Source organism: Equus quagga, chromosome 2 (genome assembly GCF_021613505.1).
Source record: "Equus quagga isolate Etosha38 chromosome 2, UCLA_HA_Equagga_1.0, whole genome shotgun sequence".
NCBI lineage: Eukaryota > Metazoa > Chordata > Mammalia > Perissodactyla > Equidae > Equus > Equus quagga.
Genome location: NC_060268.1, coordinates 168,053,619 through 168,066,012, shown reverse-complemented (window position 1 = coordinate 168,066,012; position 12,394 = coordinate 168,053,619). Strand labels below are relative to the sequence as shown.

Here is a 12,394-nt window from a genome sequence, read left to right as displayed (position 1 = left end):
TGAAATAGCGTTTAATACATCACGCATAAAGAAAGCCAATTTGCATGTTATTTTTAGAATAACTTCCTTTATTATTTTTACTTTTAGAAAAATCATATAAAATTATTTCTATCTAAAAGAAATCAAACCAAACAGTTTTATGTAAGGGGAACAAAATACCTGCACTGGCCTGTGCACATTAATATGTGGAAGTAGCGGCTGCCGGATTCTTCCCAGAAGTTTGGTATAGAATACCAACACCTGCTGTTTCATTCCAGGAGGACACTGGGCAGAGGAAAACGGGAAAGCAAACAAGAAGAGAACACACAATGCGAACACACTTACTCATAAGCTTGAAAAACAGGAGAGACAATATACGTGAATGTATTCCCCCCTCAAAAATCAATGCACTTAGCCAGTTAATGATTTTGTCAGAATAAAATTCTCAATCAAATATTAATGACTGGTATTCTAGAAATAAAATTACACCGGGGACTGTAATACAGCGTATGGGACCATAGGCTGATGTAATTACAGACAGCATGGTGATAATATGCTGTGGAGATGAGAGTTTAGTTCAGGCAACATCAACCAACCTGTTTATATTCTAAATGCGAGGGTAACATGAAACTATTACAGTTCACTTCCTGGCCAAAGCAAAGGCAGAATCTTGTTACTTACACTAATGACAGGTAATCAGTAACTTTCCAGCACATGTATGCAGCAGTAAATAAAGCCTTCTAACATATATATGTAAACAAAAGAATCCTATGTATAAACTGCTATGATTTATTCTAACAATGCTGTTTTAAATTAGTTGTAAAATTACCTACATTATGATTACTATAGGCAATGAATATGTCATAAAGAAGTTTTTATAACAGGCCAGTTGTTTTAAATATTTGCTGAAAAGTAGGTAAACCCAATGATTACTCATGCTGTGGATTAAGAGAGTATGAATTAACAAAGTTCTATGTTCTATAATTAACCTGCTTATACTGCTTCACATTTAAAATACAGTCACAAAATAAGTATTTCCAAAGGATCATCATAGATACATTATCTGGAAATAGTATAAACTATAATCTTAAGCACAATAATATTTTTTAAGAGAGCAAATACCTTGAATTATTCATATAAAACAATATTTACAATCACCAACGTTAAAATAAATTTACTAGTAATACAACTACTAACATTTGCTCAAAAATCAATTAATATTTATTCAATTTATTGTTGCACAATCCCTCTCTTCAAAGGACAGGAAAAAGAAGGGAGGAGGAGGGTCGGCCCACTGGTGTAGTGGTTAAGCTTGCGCACTCTGCTTCAGCAGCCCAGGATTCGCAGGTTTGGATCCTGGGCACAGACCTACACACCACTCATCAAGTCATGGTGTGGTGGCATCCCACATACAAAAAGAGGAAGCCTGGCACACATGTTAGCTCAGGGACAATCATCCTCACCAAAAAAAAAAGAAAAAGGGAAGAGGGAAACTAATTGCAAGACATTAAGGAACAGACGTGTTGCCTAGAAAATATACACTGAACGAACTTAACTTAAAAATGAGTTGGAGTGTTATAGACTTAGTTAAAAGGAAACTGTCTCTAATACTACTATTCATAATTCTATTTGGTGTTTAAACATGTCTATTAGTTTGAGGTTTTTTTAGCATGATTTTCACATACATTAGAGAAATTCACAGAACAGACCATAGGTTTTTAGAGTTGGGGAGGCCCTTAGCAATCACCTCATCATTTTTAAAGAGGAAAAAGATTAACCAAGAAGACTTGCTGGAAGTCACAGAAGATTAGCGACAAAGCCAGGCCTCTGCACCTGAACCCAAAGTTCCTCCCCTGCCCTCCCACCATCACATGATTTGAAACTTGTCTTGATAAGTAATTTGAAAGTTTTGTGGTACAGAATATTACTTATATCGTTATATCAGCTTTGCAAAGTTTTCTCAAGATTCATTAGGCCTTAAAACTTGAATCGGCTCCACTCATCAGCAGAGTTAACGTCAGAACAACTAGTAACATTCTCTTTCAGGATTATGAAAAACAATTCCTATTTTTGTAACCCAATTTGCATGGGGTCCTTCTCCTTTCCTTTGATTCTGAGTGCACATCCTTGAGCTTATTTTCATAAATGTTTACACTGTCATTCTAAGCAGCCTGAGTATCAGTTGCCATCTAGAGCATCTGGGAGTTTTGCTATCTCTCTAGAAAGTCATATTCGTATAGGCCACACAATTTTCTTTTTTTTCACAATACTGACTTGAATCCTGCCATGCTTAATATGTACCTCTATAATTAAATTTAGTACTTGGGATCTTCTTTATCTCTCAGACATGAATGCACGTATTACATGCCCACGAACATGATGTGGATTAGGAACTTACGTCAGCTTTCCCTAAGGTATATAACGTTTCCAAGATCTTGTGATGAAGCAAATATTCCATACATGGCCCCGTCTCTCCAGATTCTCGTTCATTTTCTTCTTGTACCAATATATCTAACATCTGATCCAGATGAGATGGAATGTTTGTATCTGTCACTGGGGCCTTATCATCTAAACAATAAAAAACATTCATCAAACAAATATTCAAACCTTTTTAAACTGCACATTTGCACCTAAAATACTCTATTTCCCTATTCCTACTCAAATTGAGAAAAATATGAACTATACAGTTAAGCGAGGATCACACACATAAGTATAATTATCTTTGCTAAAATTTAGATGAAGCTTTTTGTCATATTCTTATTCAAAAACAATCAATATTCTGAAAGATATTCTATAAGCTAATATTCATGCATAATATTTCAGAAATAAGAGCTATTTATACAGGAAATAGGAACATGATCAGAAAAAATACATGTCACATCAGAATTAAGTATGCAGTTATAATTAAAATAATTTTTTCAATTAGCCAGTTCAGAAGATCTGAATTTTAAGTCTCTTTCTATAGAAACAGATTGGCTTGAACATTAAGCTGAACAACGTAGGGTGTGTGGAAGGACAGGTTCTGTTTCTGATCGCGACTGTGTTGCTTTGTAATGCTGGGAAGCCAGACACTCAACGCCCCTAATTCATCTCCATCCTTGAAAACATGAGGAACCCAAAGAAAAACCCTCTATTAAAACTTTCCAACAGCTCCTCTCATTAACAGATAGCTACTCCCAAAGTAAAGGCTGCTTCTCAGGAGAATTCTTATAAAATATCATTGATATTTGAAAATAAACATTCATTGATACTTTTTACATATCACATTTAAGACTCAAAAATGACATGGTTTTATCAACCTATCTTTATTGAACAAGGGTTAAATTACTCTAAATAAAATGTAAAGTTTTAGGGCTGGCCCGGTGGTATAGTGGTTAAGTTCAAGTGCTCTGCTTCGGCAGCCTGGGGTTCATGGGTTTGGATCCTGGGCACGGACCCAGTATCACTCGTCAAGCCATGCTGTGGTAGCGTCCCACATAAAATAGAGGAAGACTGGCACAGATGTTAGCTCAGTGACAATCTTCCTCAGGAAAAAAGAGGAAGATTGGCAACAGATGTTAGCTCAGGGCCAATCTTCCTCACACCCACACACAAAAAAGGGAAGTTTTATAGAATGTTTCAATACAAAACATATGAGGGAATGCCAATTCTTACTTATGTCTCTATTGTCACTTACTTAGTACTTCTATAGTTTGTACAACACAATCCTGGTATGCTACGTATTTGATGATCATTTCCATCAAATTATAAATTGCAGTATCTTCCAACTCTAAAAAACATTTAAAAATCCTCTCAACACCACATCTCCCTCTGGCTGTTGCTCCATTTCTCAGCTCCCCTCTACACTAACACTCCTCACAGGAGCAGTATATACACATATTCTATACATGTTCTCTGTCCATTTCCTTTTAAACTTACTCCAATCAGGTCTTCTCTCTCTTCCTTGCCACTAAAACAGTTCTTATCAAGACTGCTAATGAGCTCCTTGTGGCTAAATCCAATGACCCATTCTTAGTCTTCATTAACTTGACATCAGCATCATTTGACACAATTAATCCCTCTCTCCTCTTCTAGCTTCTAGCACACCATCTCTCTTGGCTGTCTTCCACCTCACTGGCAAAAGCAGTTTCCTTTGCTATGTTTCTCCTCTTCCCAACCTCTAAGCCTTGCGCCCAAGGGCTCAGTTCCTGAACACCTCCTCTTTTCCATCTATCCTGACTTCCTAGATAATTTCATCCAGTCTCGTGGCTTTAAATCCTACTTACCTGCTGATGACTCTCAATTTCACACGTCTAGTTTAGACCTCTACCCTGAATTCCAGATTCCTATTTCCAGCTGTCTACTTGACGTATCCAATTGGATATTTAATGGACATCTCAAACTTAACATGTCCAAACTGCTCTACAAACCTGCTCCTCCTGCAGTCTCCCCATTCTCAGCAAGAGGCCCTTCCAGTTTTCCAACTGTCTAAGCCCAAAACTTTGGAGTTATCCTTGCCTCTTATTCTTTCCTATCCAATATCCAATCCATCAACAAACTTTCCTTCAAAATATACCCAGGATACAATCCCTTCTTACCACCTCCACCCTGGTCTAAACCACCACCTTCTCTCAGATCATTGCAATAGTCCCCTAACTGCTCTAGCACCTTCACCTCTGCATACCTTCAATCTAATTTTTTCACAGAAGCCAAAGTGGTCTCTTTAAAACAGATTGTTATGCCTCAGCTCCAAACCCTCTAATGGCTTCCCACTTTAGTTTACCCAAAGGCCAAAGCCCTTACAACGGCTCACAAGGTCCTGTGTGAATCTCCCCCACCACCCCAGCCCCCGCCCCACCTGTCTGATGCCTCCTCCCACCTTTCTCCTCCTTCACTTTGCTCCAGCCACACTGGCTCCCCTGCAGTTCCTAGACAATGCCAAGCATGCTGCATGCTCCATCCTCAGGGTGTGTACAATTGGTCCTCTCCCTGGGACTTTTCTCCCAGATACCCCTCGGGCTTGCTTCTTCCCTCCTTCAGATTTCAGCTCAGAAGTCACCCCACACAATGAGGCTTTCTCTAAACTGAAATAGCCAAGTGCCCCCCAACTCCCAGGGCACACACTTCTAACCCCGTTAGCCTGCTTCATTTTCTTCTTAACGCTTACCATCTGACACACTATATGGAGCTGTCTATTTATTGTTTGCTTCCCCCAATCAATACCTAAGCTCTGTTTAGGACCGGGATTTTGTCTGTTTGATTGTTCTATCTCCCAGTGCCTAGAAAAACACCTACACATCGTAGGTACTCAACAGATTTTTTTTTTTCCCCGAGGAAGACTGGCCCTGAGCTAACATCTGTTGCCAATCTTCCTCTTTTTGCTTGAGGAAGATTGTCCCTGAGCTAACACCCATGCTAATCTCCCTCCACTTTATGTGGGATGCCTCCACAGCGTGGCTTGATGAGTGATGCTAGGTCCGAGCCTGGGATCCAAACCTGCAAACCCCAGGCCGCTGAAGCAGAGTGTGTCAACTTAACTGCTATGCCACTGGTCCAGCCCCTCAACAGATATATTTTTGAATGAATCTAAAAGAGCAATTAAAAGTAAAATAAATTGTTTATAAATTTAAATATAAAATAACTTTGAAAATTAATTTGAAATATTTTAGTAGTTCACAAATTTTCTGTTTAATTAATATTAGCATTGTTTCTTACCTGAAGTCTCTATGTAATAATGGGTAATTGCCTTCCAGTGATAAACAAAATCTTCTTGTAAAGGAAGAGAAGGTGCGAGCTACACAGACAAAAAGACCACAACAATTATGAAAATGGTATTAAAACATTTCCCGTAAAGTCTAACTCTGTATTTGTCTAATAATGATGCAAAAGCAGCACAAAAATAAGGGTGAGCTTGAATTTGATTCTATATGTCAGATATCAAAGAGAAACAAAATGAGTCAAATCCAAGAAAGTAAAAATGACTTATTAAGAAAGAGGAAAAACACATTTATCAACATTATTACTAAACTACAGTATTAGGAGGTTTTTTCCTCCACTGAACCTAGGAACTATATATGGCTTCAAAAGTAACAGTGTTAAATGAAAAAAGATATATATTCTATTACTAAAATATCAGTGAAATGAAATTATCGATAACCAGGGATCTTTGTACCGAGGACTTTGAAATGCAAAACAGTAAAAAACTGCTGTGTAATTAGTTACACATCACCACTACTAAAAGATATACCAAAGTCAACCCCGTCACCAGATGAAAATTTTCCCTACTTTCAGTGACATACACATGTAAATCTTTTCCTTTTTAAGCCTGGACTAGGCAATGCATTTTTCAGCAAAATAACCACATGAACAAGACACTACCACTTTAAATTCCACAAAGTCAAAAATGTTTTACCTTTTAGCTTTGAAATTACTTCAGAAGCTTTAAGACCAAAATTACATCCCTTCTACCATCTCATAGCAAACCTACAAGTATTTCAAATGTGTGTGAAATGGATAGAGAAAGACTTGGATGCACCTTCTAGAACGTTTTCTTTTCCTTAAAAAGAGTGAGAGAGAACACTCCCCCAGTCCTCATATGGGCAATAAATTTTGGTCAGAAAGTGCAGAGTTGACCCAGCTTACTCAAGAACAAACAGGTTTCTATTCTGGGAACCGAAAATATGGCAGAGTAATCTTCCATTTTCACGTACTTCATCTAAACAGATGACCTAAGAGGTCATGTTATCCGGTACTGCTGCTTGTTCCACTGTGATTTCTTGGTGTCCCCAGCAGACAACTCAAAGTTCGACACCATGCCAAAACAATTTCCAAACTATTGGGCAAATTGTAAATGCTGGTCACAGACATACTAAGTGTTTCAATCCAGAAGATGAAATGTTGTTAGAAAAAAATGGACCAGAAAAATGTTCAGAAACCATCAACCTCTTAATGCCAGCCCAGCTACACTTCCTATTTGCACCACTGAATAATATTGGATTAAGACAATATAAGCATTCATCTCATTTTCAAATAGAACGCTATGAAATGTTTTAAAAGACTTTAAGACCTTTAACAAAGGAGTTAAAACCTTTGGGATTACTATGCTTCAAGGAGAACATGGGGAGAGAAATTACTTGTAGGAAACCGAGGAAAAAATCAGAAAGAAAAATAAGAATGAAGGTGTTAAGTTGGGAAAATAATCTTCCTGAAATTTTTAAATTAAAAAAAAAAACGGTTTTAATCAGCAACTTGTTTTTAGAATCTATTTCAAAACATAAAATTTCTCTTGTGTTTTGGACCTGATTTTTCAGACTCCAGCCTTATATAGTTAAATGTATTAACAATTGGGGGGCCGGACGGGGCCGAGCGGTTGGGTTTGTGCACTCTGCTTCCTCAGCCCGGGGTTTCACTGGTTCAGATCCTGGGCGTGAGCATGGCACCGCTCATTGGGCTGTGCTGGGGCGGTGTCTCACATAGCAGAACCAGAGGCACTCACAACTGGAATGTACAACTATGTACTGGGGGACTTTGGGGAGAAGAAGAAGGAAAAAAAAACAATTGGGACAAACCCAAAAGAAATTTGGAATTTCAAGAAATGTACCTAGTTTCTTAAGTATAAATGTTGTGATTTGTTAAATTTTTCCCAGGGAATCCCCTGGGCATATAAAGAATTACTGCATCCTTGCTCCAGATTATTTGACCCATGGGATTTAACTCTATTTCCAAGGAAAGTCACTAAATCAGAGGTCTTACAGGATTTGTGTCAGGACCTTTGCTGCTACAGTCAAATTCAAAGCAGGATGGTATTACTTACTTGTAAATATCTTTCTCCCAGGAGTTTGATTTAAATAAGAAACTTATTTAATTAGATGGTGAAACAGTTCTAAATTGCTAATAACTTAGTTTAGTAACAATCTTGTTCAAACATGAATAAATTTCCTTATTTATGAAAAACTTCCCAGTAAACTTGCTTTTTTCATTACTGATTCTAATATGGAAATTACCTGCTTTATCATTTGCATAAAAACATTTATGCTGTGGGTAAGAAAAAAGATGTGTGAATCAGCAAGGGGCAATTCTAATTTGAGTTAACTTTTTACAATACAGAGATTAAATCTTTGAAAATTCATGCAATCACTATCTCAACTAAACATTGACATGAATGCCTAACTTAGACACTGCTTTCTCTGGGAAACGTTGCCAGACTTCCTGCCTAGGGTGTAGTCGTTTCCACACCTGCTAGCGGCACCCTCCATCAGTCTGCTCACTAGCTCTCTTAGCCCTTATCCCACGTTTGTAATTGTTTAATTATCTGTCTCCTCCACTAGATTGTAAACTCTACAAGAGCTGAGATTGTGTCATCTTTCTTATCACTGAACCCCAGGTTTCCAACTCACTGAGGGCATACAATAAGCATTCGATAATATTTATTGAGAGAATAAATGAATGACACAGCAGTTGCTGCAATTTAACGAGCAGTTACTTATGAGCCAGGCACAGTGCTCCAAAGTTTACACTTAATATATGCTGTTAAATTCTCATAACAAACTCTTATTTTTCCCAAACAAACTCCTAATAAGACCCAAAGCCTGTTAATTGCCTTCGAAAGGAAACATCGCTTCTAACTAGAAACCCAGACTTTCTTTCTCCAAAATGCCTACCACAAAGAAGGACCTACACTGATAATTCAGACAAGAACTAGTGTCCTAAAAGCCACATCTGCTTACTCTCTCACATGTATCATGAAGATTCCACGCCTCCATCTTTTAAAATGCTTCTTCCTCCCCCCAACTTTCCTATGCCCTTCCTATTTTCTCTGCCTCTCCAAAGTCCAGCTCAAGTCTCACTTCCTCCAGAGAGCCTTCTCCAATGACTCCAGCCCTAAGTGCTTGCTCCCTTCCTCCCACAGAACTCACTGGCTGAACAATCATCCAAATAATAATAATATCAGTTAACATTTATTAAGCACTTACTGTGTGCCAGGCACCGCAGTAAGCACTTCATGTACATTATCCCATTTTAATTTTCACAATAATTCTAGGAGACAGCTATGCTTATTTCTATTTTACAATGAGGAAACTGAAATGCACAAAGATTCAGTAACTTGTCCAGTGTAGAAGGAAGGGATGGGGAAGGACTGGAAAACCCTGTTCTGTATGGCTCTAGGGCTAGGCCACACTCTTGTGCATTGATTATCCTTTAACCAGTGTATCTCTTTTACCTCCCACATTAGACTGTAAGCATCGTGAGCAAGGACCCCGGTGCACCTTGTTTCCCTCACACTGCACTGCACTTTCATGGTGGGCTCATAAAGCACCTGTCGAATGACTAAAGACTGAAGTTAGAGATCACTTGCTGGACAAGAATACACTTAAGAAAATACTATATATGTTTGATTTGAGGTTTTAATTCCTACGGCAGAGTGGTTTTTAAAAGGATTGCTGGTCCCAACAATCATCATTAACTCTTAACTATAATTTGAAAAGAAAACATTCAAATTCTGAAAGATGACTTCCATTGAATTAATTAGTTAAAATAAATAAAACTTTCTTCCTTGACACTGTCCTATCCTCTTGGAATAAACGTGGCCTCAAAAGATGGAAGGGGTTGGAATTTAGAAGGAACCAGCCTCTGGCAGGTCACCTAGCACAGAAGAGGTCCTCAACAAATATTGATTGTACCAAACAGAAACTGTTTTATTTGCCCTTTGCTGACGTTGCGCTAAAATGATCCAGTCCAACCTTAGAACTAACGACAAGAGAGCTTGATTTCAGACTTGTGACATGTGGCAACTGGATAACAGAACAGATTCAATGCATAACCCTTACTGGCCAATCATTTCTATACCGAGGGAAGAATTACACAAATTACAAAATTTCATTTTTGATCAATTTCTCTCCTAAACTCAAAATGCAGCCTATCAGCTTAATAACACATTTTCAAATACTAATCTTTGAAAATATCTGTTATATTTTTTTCCTTGTAACTAGTTAACAGGAAGTGAGGAGAAACCATTAATTAAATAATATGGAAAACTCTACATGCAAATCTCATTTCAGTGAATATGTTTACCTGGTCAACCTTAAAAAACCATTTGAAGGCTGATCCAATTAATGAAGAAACCAGAAAGTAATAATACCAAAATGGTTGAGAAAACATCACAGACTCATACAATGACACAACTGAAAAAGGTCATGTCAGCATCTGACAACAGAGTTATCTCCCATTTCTGCATAACCCTGCTAATTACGTTAATTGCAATACTGTATCAGAAGACACTAATTGGGCATACAAATTAAAAGGTGTACAGAGAAAAGCTAATGAAATGAAATGAGGAATGGTAAGAAGAGTTTATTGAAGAAAATGTCAAGCAAATTAATAAATAGAACTGAAATAAATGGAAACCAGTCTTGGGCTAGGGGAAAAAACTCTCCAAATTCCACAAAGATGGCTTGTTTATCATTACATATGACTTCGTTCCCGAGAGAGTGTTAAAACAAAAGAAAAAGGGTAGTACTCCAAAAATTTCTCAGGAAATGGAACCTCCTATCAAGGTAAACTGCAAGGTATCATGCTGAAAACATTAACTCTAAGCAAATAAAAGCATGACTTTTCTAAATACAATGCATTCATTACTAGGACCAGGTGAATATAATCCACTCAACTTTTTCTCTCTAACCTTAGCAAAGTAGAGAACCTGGATATTATGGAGTCATAGTCAGATAATTTACATGGATAATTTGGTAGATGCTAACATATACAATTACAAAAAGATAATGAGGACAGAAAACACAGGCCTTGGGACAAAAATGAGTCTTTACTGGAAGAGTGTGAAAGCCATCTTTCTTTTTTTAAGTACTTATTTCTATAAACAACAACCTGATAGGTAAAGGATATTAATAATGTAGTAAATTTTTTACTCCCAATTATCTCAATATTAAGCTATATTCAATGTTAAAATTAAATGATTCTTGGTATTTTAAGCGAAAGAATAATATAATATGTAAATGTCACTGTTTTCATAAATTTTAAATTCTCTAAATATAAAAATGCTGTGGATTGTGGATGAGCAAGAAAGGAAAATTAAAAGTTGTCTTAAAGTCTAGAACTGTCGTCTCCCTCGTGAAATTCTGGTCTTCATTCATGAAAACCCTCTTTCCTGATTTGATACATACGTTTTCCCAAGAACTTGTCTAGAGCTAAAATGATTTTTAAACATTTCCCACATACCACTTAAAATAACAACTGGTCTAAAGTTTTGTCTTCATGACTGAATTTCAAAAACCCACTTTATTTTTACCTGACCATAAAAACTGTTGCGTTGTAATTGACTTTTTTTTTTTAAGTTGCCTGGATTTTAATGTGCTAATCACGCAATCTGAACACAGCGAATGACATTTTAAAAAGCAGCAAAGTAACAGTTTCTTCACAGGATGCATGCTTCAATTTGGGCAATTCTCCCAGAATAAACTAAAACAACCAAAGTCAAGCAACTATAAGTCTTAGTATTAAAACAGAGCAAGACAATTTCTTTAGAGTTACTCCTCTTGCATCAGTGTTAGGGTATCCGAATAACGCCTCCACGCCGGTGTCTAAACCCTCCCAGGGAGTACAATTGCAGGGGAAACGAGGAGCGTCCAGGAAGAGAAGACAAGAAAGGAAGCAGATGGTCTGTTGGGCTTGCAAGCGGGCTAAACCAGACTCGATCAGACCCTCCACTCTCCCACTGCACATCGATCAGAAAGGTCCAGCGGAGGCTGGCCGCAAGGCCTGCGACAGCAAAAGCGAACACGCTTAGGACACGGGGTGGGCTGGCAGAGTCGCCCCTCGGCCGCAGCCCACCTTCCTGCCCACCCCACCCTCGCCACACAAAACAAAACCCCAGCCCGAGCGCGTCAGGCCGTTTCTTTTGTCTTGCTCGAAGCTGACACCTTCTCCTAGAGGAGAGGTTAACGGTCAGGGAGTCCGCGGAGCTCACTGGGGCCCCGCCAGGCGCTCCCCGACTCCCCGGTCCCCATCAGAGGAGTCAGGCGGCCCCGACCCCCGCCGGAGGGCCGGTGCTCCCGGGGCCCCGCCGCCCACCCTCCTGGGCGGGACAGGGATCCACGGCGGCCCGCGGCAGGAAGGAGAGGAGGGGGCCCGCTCAGGGCGGAGCCCGCCGAGCCCGCAGCGCCCCGCAGCGCTCGCCCCGGGCCTCGCCCCTCCGCCCGCGGCCGCCCGGCTCTCCCGGGGCCGACGGGGAGCCTAGGCCGCCGCCATCCCCGGCCTGTCGTGCGCCCGCAGCCCGCGCGGCCTTACCGCCTCCACGGCGTGCTGCAGGATGGAGGTGAACTTGGAGAACATCCTGTCCCGGGACTGCAGCAGCTTCTCCCGGGACGACCTGGAGAGCTCCTCGATCCGCCGCCGCCGCCCCTGCTGCGGCTGCCGGGGCCGCTCC

The 12,394-nt window shown here is 39.5% G+C and overlaps 1 protein-coding gene across 1 annotated transcript in view; it reads right to left on the bottom strand.

The window, feature by feature from the left end:
- FHIP2A (FHF complex subunit HOOK interacting protein 2A) overlaps window positions 1-12,388 on the bottom strand; it is a 32,137-nt gene extending 19,749 nt beyond the window's left edge. Inside the window, exons 1-4 of the mRNA XM_046654263.1 lie at window positions 12,256-12,388; window positions 5,674-5,752; window positions 2,378-2,547; window positions 160-264 (exon numbers count right to left, since the gene is read on the bottom strand). Coding sequence (XP_046510219.1) covers window positions 160-264; window positions 2,378-2,547; window positions 5,674-5,752; window positions 12,256-12,300 — 399 coding nt within the window. The 5' untranslated portion in view covers window positions 12,301-12,388. The remainder of the gene's footprint in view (window positions 1-159; window positions 265-2,377; window positions 2,548-5,673; window positions 5,753-12,255) is intronic.
- Window positions 12,389-12,394: the final 6 nt, after the last annotated feature.